Source organism: Astyanax mexicanus, chromosome 22 (genome assembly GCF_023375975.1).
Source record: "Astyanax mexicanus isolate ESR-SI-001 chromosome 22, AstMex3_surface, whole genome shotgun sequence".
NCBI classification, from domain to species: Eukaryota; Metazoa; Chordata; class Actinopteri; order Characiformes; family Acestrorhamphidae; genus Astyanax; species Astyanax mexicanus.
This window is the reverse complement of record NC_064429.1, coordinates 7,306,903-7,324,243: the sequence shown is the minus strand read 5'-3', so window position 1 is coordinate 7,324,243 and position 17,341 is coordinate 7,306,903. Positions and strand designations below refer to the sequence as shown.

General features: G+C 37.2%; 1 protein-coding gene across 1 annotated transcript; it reads right to left on the bottom strand.

Moving 5' to 3' along the window:
* erap1b (endoplasmic reticulum aminopeptidase 1b) lies at nt 1-16,380 on the bottom strand. The gene is made up of 18 exons (XM_022668244.2): nt 16,186-16,380; nt 14,467-14,984; nt 14,066-14,204; nt 13,382-13,516; nt 12,996-13,116; nt 12,716-12,870; nt 11,827-11,940; nt 11,387-11,518; nt 9,793-9,924; nt 7,996-8,153; nt 6,482-6,561; nt 5,210-5,393; nt 3,940-4,096; nt 3,377-3,561; nt 2,426-2,587; nt 2,160-2,300; nt 1,781-1,862; nt 1-1,078 (listed from the first exon to the last, which is right to left on the bottom strand). Exons 1-18 carry the CDS (start codon nt 16,279-16,281, stop codon nt 887-889), a joined length of 2,883 nt encoding a protein of 960 aa, XP_022523965.2. The 5' UTR covers nt 16,282-16,380; the 3' UTR covers nt 1-886.
* Nucleotides 16,381-17,341: the final 961 nt, after the last annotated feature.

Here is a 17,341-nt window from a genome sequence, read left to right as displayed (position 1 = left end):
ATCCATATTTATATAATTTTCTTTTTGCACTGCTGGTGATGCAGCATCACTGGTTAACCAATATGCTCAAAGGAAAGCATCAGATCCTTAACCTAACACTACGAGGCCAATTGTGCTCTTTTTCTCTATCTATCTCTGACTCTGGCTGCTGATGCCAAAGCAGCATGACCTGGGACTTAAACAGAAGATCCTTAGATCCTAGTGGCAGAACCTTCGTCTGCTTGGACCACACAGAGCTCCTATTATCCATATTTACCAGTAAAGTAGCTTTATGTTAATAAAAAAACAAAATTTGTGAATTTGACATCACATGCTTCTGTGAGCTTATTGGCCAATTGCTAAGTTGCTAAGAAATTTGATTATTGCCTCTTTCATGTAAAATCTTCCTATTATCTGATTACCAAAGATTGATTAAAAACGTTAATCAGATTACTGACCAAATCTGATTTTTTTTTTTTTTTTGCAGTTATTGAATTATTAAGTGCATGTAAATTCCTAATATCTCAGGAATTCTGCAGTTTATCCACAAACATCTGATAAACTTTTAATATAATAACTTTGTGTGAGGGGGCTTTTAATAGTTATTAAAACCCATTCAGCTCTCTTATTCCAATAAAAAAAAACAGTGTAAACAGCCAAACCACTCTGCACGACTTTGATTACAACTGTCATACAGTGTCAGTAACCACTCCAACATGTCTATTATTTCTTTATCAAACAATTTTTCTGCCTTTTTTATCCAAAATAGTACCAGGAGGTACTTCCCAAGTACAGCAGTGTGCTTCAAACCAATCGTAGACGTCATTAAATCTGACGTGAGGAGCTCACACTGGTAGAATCGTGGTTTGAGGCTCAGAGCAGGTCAGACAGCGTGTGCTCTGGGATTTTACAGCTCCACATGTTGATACAGATCATCTCGCTGGACTGGGTCTGGATGGTTCTGGTTCAACCAAGCCTGGAGCAATGGCACGTTCTTGTCCATCCAGCGGATGTTCTCCTCCACGTTCTCCAGAGCCTGCTGGAGACACCGCAGCTCTGCTCCAGTCTCCACTGTGAGGGAGTTGAAGAACTCCTGAATCTGAACAATTAATAAAGAAAGAGAGATTAGAGTGTGATGGAATATTCATCTCATTTATAATAGGCCCAAAATGATAATTATAAACTTTATATATATATTTTTTATTTTTATGAATTTTATTAGTCAGTTATTTATCGATTTATACCACAGATATAATGCAAATGTGAAGGATGGGACAAACAAGGACAAATCGTTTGAGACAAATCGTTTTTATAACAGGGCCATATCTCTGTTAAATAGAACCATTTATAGGCAGACCTGGTTCTGTTTAAAACGGGTTCATTGCAATAATTGATGCTGCAGTTGTGTGGCTTGTGTAGAAAGGATAGCTTATAACTTATAGTGCATTATTTATGCTATTCTCTACTAAATGTGTTTATTTTTTGTATGTTTTTGCACCAATGGGAAAGGGGGTGCTGTAATTCAATTACGCTGCATTATTGCAATAACAATAAAGGTTAGTTCATTTCATGAGGGTATTTTAACATTCCTCGAGCCACAGTTTCACAGTTTGTGCAAAGAAAATGGACATAGAAAACTAATATCACCACCCACAGTTGGAAACTGGCACAGTGAATAGTAATGATTTAAAACGGTGGTGTTTGGCTGGATAGTTCTTATGGAACATGGCAAATATCACAGCAGTAGAAAAATACTATCACAAGATTTTGGGCCATACTGGTTAAACATTGTGTTACACACCTCCTGCAGCATCTCCCTGGTGGAGTACTGGCTGGTCACCCCTGTTACCATGTGGGCAATAGAATGGGATCCAAGGTCAAACCTGCAACAAAGGTCAACGTGGACAAGCATGTTTAATAATTATTTTACAATTTTACAGCACTTCATGCTTCCCTCTGCTGACAAATGTTATGGTGATGTGGATTTCATTTTCCAGCAGGACTTGCAGTACCAACTGATCTTATGTAATATTCCAATTTTCTGAGAAAATGATTTTTGGGATTTCATTGGGTAGTCATTTTTCAATGAGATTCTACTTTTTTGAGATGCACCTGTAATAAGTTCCATGACTTAGTTAGTTCTATAAAGCAGCTTCAGGACTACAATCATTTCTACTCACTTCTTCACCAGCGAGTGCCAGTTGGTCCTCAGGAAGTCCCAGGCGTGTTTATAGCCTTTAGGATTCTTGCTGATAGACGTCACAACATACGGCAGATCCTGTGTCTTCATCACAGAACCCTCAAAACTCTGCTCCATCATCCTACAGAGAAAGAAAGAGAGAAAAACTGATGAAGAGGCAAGAAAATAATGATACTAATGTGATACAAACAGGACGCATCCCTGTGTAAGTGTTATATACAGTATCCTCTTAATAAAAGTTCTCACCATTTGAGTTTGTGAGCAAGAGGAGTGATGGACAGGGCGGATTTGATGCGGCTCTTCAGGGATGTGTAGATAGATTTACTGTATTTCTCGAACAGGAAGTCCCAGCCCTCCTCAGTGCGAGCGCCAACCGCAAACACTGCCATGCTGACGTCATTAGGGAGACTGTTGGGGGTGCAGATTAAAAAGAGACAAATACATCATTATAATTACAGGCAGACTACAATAAACCAAATATACAGGCACTGCTGCACAGTAGAATAGTGTACCACCTCTCCAGATGTGTATAATAATAGCATATAATAATAATTATTATTACTTATGATTTATTTCTAATTTTCTCCCAATTTGGCTAGGCCAATTATCCCACCTATTCAGCTGCTACTCAGCTGTATATCCCACATCACTAGTGATGCCAGACCACAAGGACGGTGAAGACAAGCACATGCCTCCTCCGATACATATGAAGTCAGCCACCATGTTTTTTTTAACTGCTGCTGATGCAACATTACCGAGTAGCATCACAGCGCTAACGCTCGGAGGAAAGCGCAGTGACTCGGTTCTGATACATCAGCTCACAGACGCAGCCTTGTGCTGATCAACATCACCCTAGGAGTGACCCACCCAGAGAGAGCAGGGGCAATGACCAGGATCCGAACTTTAGGGAACTCAGACTAATGTTCAGAATTTGTTTATAATGGTTACATTGGTTGGGCCAATGTAGTGTTAGATGTCTTGCTCATTGATTCCTATTGGTGTACCACAGCAACCAGTCACCCAGAGCGGGAATTGAACCCCAGTCTCCCACATGGGGGGGTAGCTCATAAGCAGGCGTTGGTGTTTTCCACTGCACCACAGACAGCTATTTATGGTCGGAGAACTATAATAAAAATATAAAAGTTATCATTTAAAAAGTAATTTCTTAAAGTACAGTTTTTAGTATAGTTCCCTGACCTCATGTTGCCATCAGACTCCTTCCACTTTTTGAAGAGCTGTGTGGCGGTGGAGATGCAGGGGGGGTGACCCCTCACACAGGCGAAGAGGAGGAGATAACTGCGCAGCATCCTCTCGGACACCGAGCCATCATCAGTCCACGTCTGCCGGTCTATGAGCTCGCGGAACAGGTGCACGATGTAACTCTGTGGAGGATTACCAGTATTATAAAAATATTAATACACTCATTCAATGCATTGTGTATAGTGATGTATAACTCTGTATAATAATACACTTAATAAACATAATACACAAATGTGCCAAAAGTAGTATGGAGCATTATGTCAATTCATTATGAAATGTAACCTCAGAGTATGGCCTGAAAATGGCCACAACTGTACATGTTCTAAGTTGTTATCTTGTAAGTTATCATTGGACAGCAGTGTCTGGCTAGAATTGTCCGAGGCAAGAAGACATCGAAATCACACACATATCCCACAGGTCAGTACAGTGTGTTCTTCAGCTTTCTTTGGGCCTACTAGTTCCTGTCCCATGACTTTTGGCTCATGCTGTTATTGACTGACCTTCATCTGGTTCTCCAGTGTCTCCATGTCTCTCTTCTCCATCAGTTTGTAGAGTGGGACGAGTTCGCTGAGGCCCTGTGTCACAGGGACGGACTTAGTCTCACGGCTCAGGTACAGAGACAGGTCCAGAGCTTTATCCAGTTCCAGCTTCCCCACACTGACCAACAGAGCAAGAGTTAACCCAAAACGGTATTATCTGGATACAGTTTAAGCCTATTTCAATATAAATTCTTGAGTATTAATGGATAAATATATATCTGCAGAGACTGAAAACTGTAACCAATTTTAAGTAATAAAATTACTAGGGGTTTAAGAAAGCATCATCACACTAAAAATTGTTGTGGGAACATTTGTGAGAACATATGATTCCATGTTCTGTTAATGAAATGCAGTTGCCTTGTTTGAACACCAGAGGGTGCAATCCTGCTAGTGCAGGCTAAAAAAACAGTCATTTTTCACTGAAGCCAAGGTTTTTTTTTTCGCTATGGCGGGGGGCGGTGAGGTTTCACATTGTGGTCGCTGCTTAAAGCCCCACTAGGTAGGATTTCCTTGATTTTTGATCTTTTTAAAGAAGTAAAATTACAGCTTGAAACTCACTGCAGTGCTGCATTGAGGTGTAATAGGAGGAATAGCGGTGCTCTCGTGTCTGTGCGCAGTCGCGGCCGCAACCAATGCTCGCAAGAACTGCGACCTGCTTTCCGACCTTTAGTTCTAATAAAACATTTATTACACTCTGCAACTGTAGGGGGAGCCCACAAGCACAAAATCTCAAGCCTACCTAGTGGAGCTTTAAGTTTTGTCTCTTCAGGCTTTGACTCTTATGACCGGGAGAGACAACAGATCCTCCACCCAGCCTCCAACCCAGATTTCCAATAATGTAGTATGTAGTAGAGTGAAGAGTAAGATGTTTGAATTTTAAATACAGCCAAATTAAAGTAAAAAGTCACCAAAAATAACTTTGACAATAATACATAATTATATATAAATAATAAAAAAACAGTACATTAGTTGTTTACGCTTAAAACAGTATAGCAAGATTTTATACAAGGTGCATTTTTTCATTGTTTATACACTTAAGAAATAAAAAGAAGAAAAGTCTCCTTATTTTTTCATTCAAAATTTGTCTTAAATATTGTGAAAAAAATGTATTGTAAGCAGAATGCAGAAAGTGTTACACCCCTAAAAAAAAAATGTTTTTTTAGTTTTAGAGTGAAAAAAAGACAGAAAAACTGGCCAATCAGAGGACAGCCGTGCGTGACAGACAGCTAACCTGACCAGCTGGAAGACGTTGTTGATGAGACTGGCCCGGTCGTTGCTGCTGAGGGCGGTGTGATTATGTTTAAGTAGAGTGATGAGGTCGTCCCAGCCTGACCCTTCGTAGTGGACGATGTAATATCCGCTCATGTCCACGTTAAACTTGATCCAGTCTACCTCTTCTGGCAGGTACAGCACATCTGAAACCAGCATCAGATGTCACTTACTAATGACATGCACTGTTAGCATGTTTATATGGCATTAACATTGATAAATCTACCTCAAATTCAATCAAAAAAGGACACAAGCCTTGTTGCTTCCAATCAGTGATTTCTTTGCACTGCTATGCCCCCATCACTAGCATTGTAAGCCTGTTAGTAGATTTGGCTAAAATCGCTGTATTTAGGAATGCTGGGGTAATTGGAGATGGGCTATTCGACAATAGTTATAACGTACTCTTTATCATATTTCACTACAACCCAAATCTATTTCTCACTGGATTTCTCCTTTAAGACAAATAGACTTTATCCACTTGTGTGGTTCTGGACACTGTACGACACCCTGTTATCAGTATACACAGACTTACACACAGAAGTTTAGAGGTTTTTCCTTGTGAAAAAGCTGTATTTTAAATATAATAATAGTGTCCTTGAACTATATGTGGATAGTAAAAGTATACTTTTTCCCCTATACTTGCATTTTAATACTTAATCTGTATTTCACTATACTTAAAAAGTACACTTTATTTGGCTGTGCTTTTTATAAATAAAATTATACTACATATTACTACATGTCATAGGAGTCTTTATTTCTACAATAAAACTGTAAAAGAAAAAAAAATAGTTAGCATTTATGTGTTAAAATATAATACTATTAAATCATTAAATATATTTAAAAATGTACTTTAGTTATCTGTAATTAAAATAACTTTAACAGCTAATGCTTGCAATGGGACATCTTGCTTTAGTTTTTTGAATGTGGTGTAATGTGATGTTAATCACACTTCTAATGTTTTTTTAATGTTCAGTCAGACAGCTCACACAAATATACTTAAATTGTATTAAATAGTGGCGAAAATACGACTAAGATACTACTACATACGACTAATAGATAAATTTAGCGCAAAGTTATATAATTTTAATTACAAACAAGTAGTAATTAAGTACAAATTAGTGGTTCCAAAATAGCATAACTTAAGTACAGACCTAATTCAGCATAATTTAAGTATAATTTTCTTTTTCGCAAGGGTTAGCTGAACCGTTAAGTATAAATATCTAGGTGTACGTACCAGTCTTGGTCTTCAGCAGAAAGCGATGCACCGTGGCAGAGTTACTGTCGACGTAGGTCAGCGGGACGTGCCACAGGAACCTGTTTCCAAACAATCAGTTACTAAACAAACATACAACTAGGGATTCTTCATTCAAGAGATTTTTCATTCCTACACTGGGCATGAGGGACATTTGCAGACAGTAAGATTCTGTCTTTCAGACCAGCATATATATCTGTGCAGTGTGAAGCTTTAACACTGAAAATGTGCTGTTTCGCTTTTAAACACAGTGTTTTCAATGGGATGTCCATGTTTAAAATGGAGTTGCGTGGGTGTGAGAAGTGACCGCTGCACATACAGCCTTAAGTGTGAAACAGTGTAGCATGGAGACATTTTAAATACATTGTATTATTAAGCATATTGTTTTGTACATTGGCCTTATTGCAAAACTAAAATATTTAGTTTAAAACATTCATAAAAATTACTTAGAACACTGAATCAATAGCATTTGTTACCTCTCCCCCACTCACTAACTATAAACTCCCTCAACTATAAAATCCCTCAGATATGTAATTTTTTTTGCATTGTTGTGTGACTCCAAATCCTATCTATGCTTTAAAATATTTTTTTCATAATAAATCCTTAATATTTAATTTAAAATACACATTTTCTTTGTGTCCCTGGGTTTTACTCAGTCCTGTTACCTTAACACATTACCCTGATCATCTGAAACATCTGGAATATTCTACAACAGGAAGTGACATCAGCTGGTTCTTCTGAAGATCATGGGAAGACCAACATTAAGTTCCCTTGTTAGTTTTTCAGTATATTTGATTGTATTTTTATGATGACTGAGGATCTCAATCTCAACACTCACTCCTGTTACCTAAATTAATTATTAGATCTTATTTGTTTATTTTTAAAATACAAATTTGGGGGGTAAACCACTAGAATGTGTTCAGTGTCCTCATGCGTTTAGCATAGCTGATATTTAGCTATTTTTTCATGTTTTTGCTAATTCTAAAAACTCATTCCTTTTCCTTTCAGTCCTGTTACTCAAAACATAAAAAGCACCAGGAGTGAGTTCCAGTAACAGGAATGAGTGCCATTAAAGAGAAGTGATTTTGAAAAAAATCATAAATATCCATTATTTGAACATGCAGTCAACCATTTCTTTAAAATTAAGCCTTTTTTGACAGAAAATTAAAGTGTTTTAGTGAATTAGTGGACTTGCTTTTAAACATGCCTTTTAATGTAACATAAGATTTGGTAACAGGACTGAGAAAAATGTAATCATCTTTGGATGAGAAACCTTGAAAACAAGTTAAGTAAATCGTAATGGTAGATTGACCAGTTTATGTTTAAATAGTTAAATACATGTTTTATTAGATTCAGAGTTTTAAAAATATAAAATAATAAGTTTAAGTTTAATTTGAAAGACTTACAACAAGTAAATAGCACCCATTCTGTGGAATGGTCCACCTAGACTTTAGCATTAACAGCTAAAGTTAATGCTAAAGCTGTGGTATATTTACCCGCTGGTCTGGGAGGGGTCCTCCCCTTTCAGGTATCGCTCCTGGCTCAGTCGAACCTCACGACCTTTGACCTCCACTGTGATGAGCGGGAAGCCTTCCTGCAAGGTCCACGTCTCCATCATGGCCCTCACGTCCAGCTCCTCCTCCGCATGCTGCTCCTACATCACACAACGCCACGTAACACCCAATAAACTCGTCATTTTCCACAACAAACACGGCTATCTCTCTCTCACGTTAATAAGTACAGGTCGACCCTGATAGTGATTTATAACACTACAACATCACAATGATTCAGCAAATTGTAAACCCAATATTTTATCACAGTTTACACTAGTGCAGCTTATACAGAGGCTCTAAATAGAGATATGATGGCGTGTTATCATGATTATACAGGTTTATGCTATAATGGACTTGTGGTTGGGGTTATATGGGTTTGTGTTTGGATAGATTGTATAAATGACATAGCTTGGTACAAGGATGGCCAGTTATGATTATATAGGTTAAGATAAAATAAAATAATACTGTATTCATCTCAAAATGGGGAAAATTCCAATGTAAGTCACACAAAAGAAGAAAAACGGTGACGTGAAAAAGTATATAAAAATGATTTTTCTGATATTTTTTATATTTATATTTATTATTTTTTATTTTTTATCAAACACACTTTAATATCAGACAAAGATAACCTCAGTAACTATAAAAAGCACTTTTTAAATGATAATTTTATTTATTAAAGGAAAAAAAAACTATCCAAACCAATCTAGCCCTGTGTGAAAAAGTGTTTGACCCCCTAAACCTAATAACTTGGTTGGGCCACCCTTGGTGGTATTCAAGCTTTACTGATAACTGGCAACGAGTTGTTTAAATCTCTGTGGAGGAATTTTGTTCCACTCTTCTTTACAGAATTATTTTAATTCAGACACATCAAAGAGTTTTCCAGCATGAACGTCCTGTTTAAGATCATCCACAGCAAAGTCAAAAGACTTCGACTAGGCCACGTGCCACACAAACAAGGTGGACTTGTTTGTGTGCTTTGGGTCATTGTCCTGTTGCAGAACCCAAGTACTCCAGAGCTTGAGGTCACAAACAGATGGCCGGATATTTTCCTTCAGGATTTTCTGGAACAGCAGAATTCCTGCTTCCATCTATTCCAGCAAGTTGACCAGCAGCCCCAGACCATCACACACACTACCACCACCATGTTTTACTATGTTCAGTATGATGTTCTTTTTCAGAAATGATGTGTTAGTTTTATGCCAGATGTAATGGAACACACACATTTCAAAAAGTTCCACCTTCCAGTTTTGTAAATGTTGTTTTGGGTTCTTTTGTGACCTCCTGGATGAGTTGTTCATGCCCTTTTAGAGTAATACAGTCAGCTAACCACTCCTGGGGAGGTTTACCAGGTTTCATGTTTTTTTTCTCCTTTTGTAAATAATAGCTCTCACTGTGGTTCTCTTTGAGTCCTGAAACTTTAGAAATTACTTTGTTACCTTTGTTTTAAGCCTGGTTGTGGTTTGTAGTGAAATTTAACTTAGCTTTCCAAAAAGTGTGATTAATCACAGTTTATTTAAACAAAATGAAATTATCATTTAAAAAGTAATAAATGATACCTGAAAATTATATCTGAAAAATGCAACTATGAAAAAAATACAAAAGCAAAAAAATGTACATATGGTATAATGTTATGACTGTGTATGCTGGTTCTAGGAAGGCTCATTGTTATGATTATATGGGTCGGTTCATAGATGGGGTACCATTTTGATTATATAGCTTTAGAATGGAACCAGCACTCACAGTGGTCAGGCTTTCCCACAGGTGTGTGTTGACTGTGTTCTGGTAGCTGTATTTCTTCAGGTATCTCACAATACCAGATTTAAATTCTTCAGGGGTCAGGAACTCTCTCAGCATGTGCAGAATGCAGGCACCCTGAAAAAACACAACAAGCACATACACAAGGTTAACTATTTATTGGTCAGATGATTACCTAGACACAAAATACACTCATTGACAAAAAACAGAACCCATATGGCATGTAGTTTTATGTCTCGGGCAGATATGCATGTGCTACCATGCATGTGACTTCCAGAGGCTACTTTTGGGATAGTGTACCTCTTGATGAGAGATGGATCGCTGTAAGATACGCCTCTACTACATATTGCAAGACATTTTATTCAGTTAACAGATTTTGAGAGGGTGTGTATTATTGGACTAAGAGAAGCAGGATGGTTGTTTTGACAAATGGATGACCAGCCAGCCACCATCACCCTATACCAGGCATGTCAAACATACGGCCCGCGGGCCGTACCAGGCCCGTTGGATGATTTAATCCGGCCCGGCATAAATTTCTGAGTATGTCAAAAAAAGAAGCGAGTTTCTAGCTCATTTCTATCAAAAGTTGTGATTTTTTTTAAATGAATACAAATTAAATGCTCTCTCCGGTCGCTAGAGGGCAGTAAATGTCCCGCATGCAGCACAGACACGGCAATCTTGCTTCACCACAGCAGCAAGTAGACTGCAGGAATGCAGTGAGAGAGAGAGAGAGAGAGAGAGAGAGAGAGAGAGAGAAAGTGTGATGACACGAAATTTGTTTGCACTCATGAATACAGATCATTAAAAATAAGATTCATCTGGTTTCATATTAAAGACAGTTAATATTGTGCAGTATGTTCTCAGCTTCAGTAGGCCCAGCCTAGTAGTTTGATCTGATGTAGTCTAATCTTATTGCCCATGCACTGCTATAACTTTTATTTTGTATTTCATTTATTTATTTCAAAGCAGTATGACAATTAAGGTGAAAATATTTTTTTCATAGCTCCCACTTGAGTTTGTTGATGTGGTGAGTTGGTTCAGGTGTAAAACTGCATTCACTCAACTGTTAAAATAAACCAGTTGTTAACACATTCACCGCCAAACATGAAAATCATTTTTTTCCATTGTTTTATGAATAAATGTGTTGTGCTTAGAAAAGATCCCTTTTCATCCATGATTATAATATGTAGGGTAGGCTAAAAATGTAGGCTGAATAATAAAGCATAGTACTGAAAAACAAAGCTAAATATTTGGAGTTGACATTCTTTTACTGATCCGGCCCACCTGAGAACAGAAAGTCTGGATCCGGCCCCAGAGCCAAACTGAGTTTGACATGCCTGCCCTATACGGACTGAAACCATAAGGCATACCTGTCAAGTTTTGGATTTTAATTGAAGAAAAATAATTTTGAGCCCTCCCAACCAAGGTTCAGTATCATGATATAGTATGTATATTAGTAATTAACATTATTATATTGTGATCAGTGGTATTTTCTGCAGTCAGAAGGAGTATGTGTGATATTATACATACAGCTCTGGAAAAGATTAAGAGACCATTTCAGTTCCTGAATCAGCTGTACCTTATCATAAGACACGTCATCAAACATCTCCTGGATCTGAGCTGGGTTCTCTACGGGGGTTGACACAGGGTGGGAGGAGCTTAAACAGTCCACTTCCATCGCCTCAAAGCACTTTCCCATAAAATAGTCCTCCTGAAGGAGAGAAAGACAGACAGACAGGTAGATAGACAGACAAAAGATGCTTTCAGTTAGAAACTAACTACATACAGAACTTCTGCTCTGTGTCATAGATTTGGATAGTTTTTCTTTCTCTATAATAAATTATATCATCATTTAAAAAATGCTTTTTATATTTATTCAGGTTATATTTGTTTTATATTAAAGTAAGTTTGTTAATCTAAAATTTGTAATTATACAAAAATGCAAAAACAAAAGAAATCTGTAAGGTGGGAAATACTTTTCCTCGCCACTGCAGAAAAGAAAAATAGCAGCTGACTCACCACTTCCAGCTCAGGGTTGGTGATGTTTACAGAAACGAACTCCATGAACTTAGCGAATCCCTCGTTCAGCCAGAGATCGTTCCACCACTGCATCGTCACCAGATTTCCAAACCACTGCCAAAACAATACAGACCCTTTTTTTCCAATGTGGAACCATATTTCTAATAAAGCTGAAGTTGCATTTTATCCAATCCCAGGTCAAACTAATTCATACTTGAGTATTAAGACATTTGTGCCACACCGTCCACCTTTACTTTACATCATATGTACGATAGAGCTGCACAATATTTTGTTTAAGCATCATAATCGCAATGTGGGCAATTGTCACATTACAGGATGTGCAATGTCACTTAAGGCAATTTAATCAAACATGTCATGTTGCAATGTTTTGATTCTTGACACAAGAAGTGGATACACAGCGCTGTCTCTGTGTCTGTGTGAGTCACAGGCTGCTGCTGCCTGAGAAGCGCAAGGGGGAGGGGGTCCACATGGTTGGGCACGTGCTTGTAAACGTGAGCACATCTTGAAAGCTGTGCACCTCAGTCCAGCAGAGTTTTGCGCAGATATTTCCAGTTACAGCTGAATTCACGCTTTTAATCCCAGAAAAACGCTCTTATGTACCTTTATCTACCTACATTTAAATGCCTGATTAAAGGGCCGATTACTGTTGTTTTGCTGTTTTCCTCTGATTTTGAGTGCTTGGTGCTGACTCAGTTCTTGATTGGTCCGGACGCGAGACACCGAGCGGGTGGGGGGGGGGCTGGTGACATTATGGGCCCTTAATTGTATAATACCGCAATAAATATTGTCAAAAAAAAGAACATTTGCAATATAAAATCTTTCTATATCGTGCAGCCCTAATATACGGTCTGAATGACTCTGGACTGACCTGGTGGGCGAGCTCATGCGCTATGACCATGGTGATGCCCAGCTTGTCGGAGGCAGATGACTTGTGGGGGTCGAAGAACAGGGCGGTCTCTCTGTAAGTGGTCAGTCCCCAGTTCTCCATGGCTCCAGACTGAAAGTCCGGGATGGCTGCCAGATCTAAGGGATGATTGTGATGACATATTGTACACCAGCTAGTGCAGAGTCGTCCAAATATACTCCACAACTTATACAACAGACTACAAACTGCAAACTGAAATAGTTCTATATATATATATGTTTACCTTGTTTAGGGAGAGGGTAGGGAATGTCAAAGTAATCATCGTAGAAGTCCAGCAGCCTCACTGCAGCATCCAGTGCAAACTGGGCCTGGTCAATCTTCTCAGGGACAGCGTACACAGAGATCTGACCACATCCACATCAAATAAATACACAGCAAATAAAAAAAACACTGATAAATATCAAATGCATTACATTGTTGCATGTACTACTTACTGTAGAAAACATATTAGGATGGAAAACCAAAGGCTGAAAAATTTTTCAATGATCAAAATACTTTATGTAATAACAAGGATTGACCTTAACGGGTCAATTTCCCAAACAGGGATTAGGTCTAACCTTGAACTACACAGCATTTTGATTCATTAAAATTTAGTCTAGGAAGTCACACCTTGACTCCATGCTGGGTGTTCTTGCTGATGGATAAAAAGTCGCAGACAATGAAGGCCACCAGGTATGTGCTCATCTTCACAGTAGTATCAAACTGGTCCTCAAGCAGGCCGCCTACAACTGGCAGCGTCCTCAGCTGTGAGAAGGCAAAACAAAACACTTAAAGATGCAGAGCAGAATTTTATAGCTAATATTCCTCATTAGTAACACTTCTAGGAACATTCATTCAATTATAATTTATTCATAAATTATTTTAGGGCCAGCACAGAGCAGCTATTATTACTATTATTTGGGTGGTGGGTCGTTATTCTCAGCACTGCAGGGATTAGCAGTGATTAGCATGGTGGTGATTAGCATGAGGTGTTAGTGTGTGTTGAGCTGGTACAGTAAGTGGACCAGATATAGCAGCAGTGCTGCTGCAGTTTTTAAACACTGTATTTAATTACTTTCTGTCCTCCACTCAGTGCAGTGGCACCGAGGTTTTTAAAAACTCCAGCAGCACTGCCGTGTCTGATCCAAAAAAACAAAGTGCTCATTTATGGTAGATGGAGCTGATAAAATAAAAAAAATAAAGAATTTAAATAGAGGTTGACTAAAAATTAAAGCTATTACCTGTAAAGCTATAAACAATTGCACCAGTGTAAGTGCTACCCCTCAAAGCAGATTATCAGTGTTCTGGTCATACCTTTGGCATGTTGGAGATGGAGATGTGTCTGCTCTCTCTGCGGATGCTAATAGTGAAGTTGGCTTTGAAGGCCGGCTCGTCGAAACAGGGGAAGGCTGCACGAGCACTGGTCGCCTCAAACTGGGTGGAGGCCAGAACCCTTTAAAAATGAGCATTTGGTTTACAAGAGGGGAACACTTGAAGCATCCTTTAATTAAAATTAGGACTGCCAGCATTAATTAACTAAAAACTAATGACATACTTAAAAATAATGCATAAATAAAAAAAGTTCTAAGCATCTTAGCTCATCCAAAAACATTCAGATACATTTTACTGGATTAAAATAATTAAACTTAATCGGATAAAGGAAAATATGCTTTATTAATGTTACAAACTTTTACACAGTGTGTTGATGTGTTTACCTCTCTTCTCCTTCACTGGTCCGATATGTGCTTTTGTAAAACCCATGGAAGTTTTCTGAAAGCTTGGCCTCAAAGTCCAGCTGAAAAACGTACTCGCCACCCTTCTTCAGCACTGTACCATCACTCACTAGAGCGATTTGATGGTAAGCAGGGTACTCCAGTACTCTCAGAGTCTGACCCTGACCTTCACCCGAGCTCAACAGCACTGCTTTGGAGATGCTGAGGTCCTTGCTGTGGAGGACAATGGTGTTGGTTTCTTCGTGGACCTTCACTTGGATCTTCACACTTCCTGTAAAGTCTAGGCTTGTGAGATTAGGGTGGATGAGCAGGTCATAGTGCAGAGGAGAAACTGACTCTGGAAGCCTCATCTTGTTCCAGGGGAACGGTGATCCATCAGTTGCTACTGGGAAAGAAGGCTCGTCCTCTCTGCTGACATGTGTAACTCCAGCCAAAGCTGGAGAAACATACAGGAGGAGGGCCAAGAGGTACATGGCCTGCTGGGATATGGTCAGGAATCGCTGAGACAAGAAAGAGATATACTATAATAAACACTTTAATTCTGTTATTATGCTGGCAAAAACTTAGCGATAGAATAGGTATCACTATACAGGGGTTACAATTCAATATAACTCAATATATCCCAACACTGTTAACAACACGATATATTGCAATTGTTTCAAATTGTTATAGGATCAAAAACACAATTATAAAATCTTAATAAAACAAGAGTTTACTTTTTTTTATCCAATCAGAACAGTGGATGAGTCTCACGACAGAGTACAACACTGCCATCTAGTGGTCACAGTATAATCACGACTCAAAATGAACCACTTCTGACACTAATCTTTACATCCAAGCTAATAATTAAATATCAATACTGTATTTTTGAAAATCAATTCAGTATTGCAAAACAAAATATCGCGACTTTGATATATCCATATTTTCTTACACCGCTAGCATTATGTCACAGCAGTGGTGAACAGAAGTGGTCACTGTTCACGCTGAAGTACCTAGTATTCTTTGATTCTGCTGTGAATGAATGTTCCTTGTTCAAGAACCTACTTTTGTTGGCGGTAACTTGCCAAACCGGTTCTAAATCAAATTCGCGAATCAGAATGCCGGCACTGAGTGAGAAGTAGATGAAAAACAAAACAAAAAAAAAATGAATGAAGGTAAAAGTAGTCAACAATTGCTTAGCACTTCTAGAGCTCTTTAAAACAGCTGGAGGCCAACTGAGAGAATCAGCCAAGAGCTGGCAAAGTTGGCATCAAAGCAACATGTGCTATAAACTATGAAACATATTCTGGCTCGTCTAACATTTTTTTTTTTTTTTTTTTTATAAAATAATTGCATATGCATTCTTTCATAGTTTTGATGTACTCAATGTAAAAACAAACATTAAATATAAAGAAATAAACTTTATTAAATTAGAAGGGGTGTCTCCAAACATTTGATTCGTACTCTATATGTGTGATTTATTAAAACTTAATCTAATAAACTCTTTTCCCTTCGTTTAATTAGTTATTACTGAGGTCAAATATTTACTTTCACTTTTAAGCCATATGCAGAGTGACTCTGCAGATCTGCTCAAAGCCTGAGTAAAGGAACAAAGCTCAGCACCTAATCTCACACTGACTCTTCCACAGTGTAAATCATATATCTTTACCTATAGTTACGTATAAGAGCTGTATTATGATTAATATAGATATTATTACTCACTGTAGTTCGGCTGAATGCAGGATGCAGGAGGAGGTGAGAGCTGCTTGCTGAAGAGAATGAAAGTGAAAATAAAAGAGCGCGGGGCTTTTGCATCATGGGAAAAATATATATATTTATTTATAAAAGCATAAAAATAGATTTATAACTAAGTAATAAAAAATAAAACATAAGAGATTGAAATATTTAAATATTAAATACAAACTAGTGAGAGTTTAAAAATGGGTTTATGAACTAAAAAGCCGCCATATTGTTTTCAAAATAAAAGTCACGCTTTATTTACAGCGCAGCCTAACGATGTGAAACGTTACCACAACGTTAAGCACCGGATACACAGTAGGATTTTAATTAAATAAAACGTTACTCATACACGCAATACCCATGTAGAAAAAATCCAATGTGGTGGACACGTTTATAATCATTAAAACAGCATAAAAAATCAACTTTACTTCCAATTAAAAATCTTTTATTTATTTTTAGAAAACGTTTGTTTACATTTTAGACAAAATGGCATGTGTAAACATGCATGTTAAAATGATATTTATTGCTTTATTTTGCTGACAATTTTACAATACAGTATAATAATAATAATAATAATAATAATAATAATAATAACAACAACAAATACAACAATTATTATTGTTGTTGTTGTTTTGTTTGTTTATTATTATAAAAGTTGTTTTACTACGTCAGTGTTCAGCAACAGTTAGACAGTAAGATTTTAATTTAATAAAATTTTACCCAGATAGTTAAAATCCAATTTGATGCACACGTTCCTAATCGTTATCAATCATCATCATCAATATAACATCAAAACAATAAATACCACTTAATCACTCTTAAATTGAAAATCTTTAATTAATTTTCATGGCATGTGTGAAATATGGCAAAATTATATTTATTGCTTTACTTAGCTGACAATCTTATAATACAGAATAATAATAATAATAATAATAATAATAATAATAACAACAACAATAATTATTATTATTGTTGTTGTTATTATTATTATTATTATTATTATTATTATTATTATTATTATTTGGTTATTATTATTCTGTATTATAAGATTGTCAGCTAAGTAAAGCAATAAATATAATTATTTATTGTTATTATTATTATTATTATTATTATTATTGTTGTTGTTGTTGTTGTTGTT

Excerpts from the sequence above, each read along its gene's own strand:
- erap1b (XM_022668244.2), bottom strand. The coding sequence starts at position 16,281 with ATGATGCAAAAGCCCCGCGCTCTTTTATTTTCACTTTCATTCTCTTCA. Across the intron at positions 4,097-5,209 it reads AACGTCTTCCAGCTGGTCAG|TGTGGGGAAGCTGGAACTGG; the intron begins GTTAGCTGTCTG and ends TCTGTTGGTCAG. Across the intron at positions 3,562-3,939 it reads CACTGGAGAACCAGATGAAG|AGTTACATCGTGCACCTGTT; the intron begins GTCAGTCAATAA and ends AATCCTCCACAG.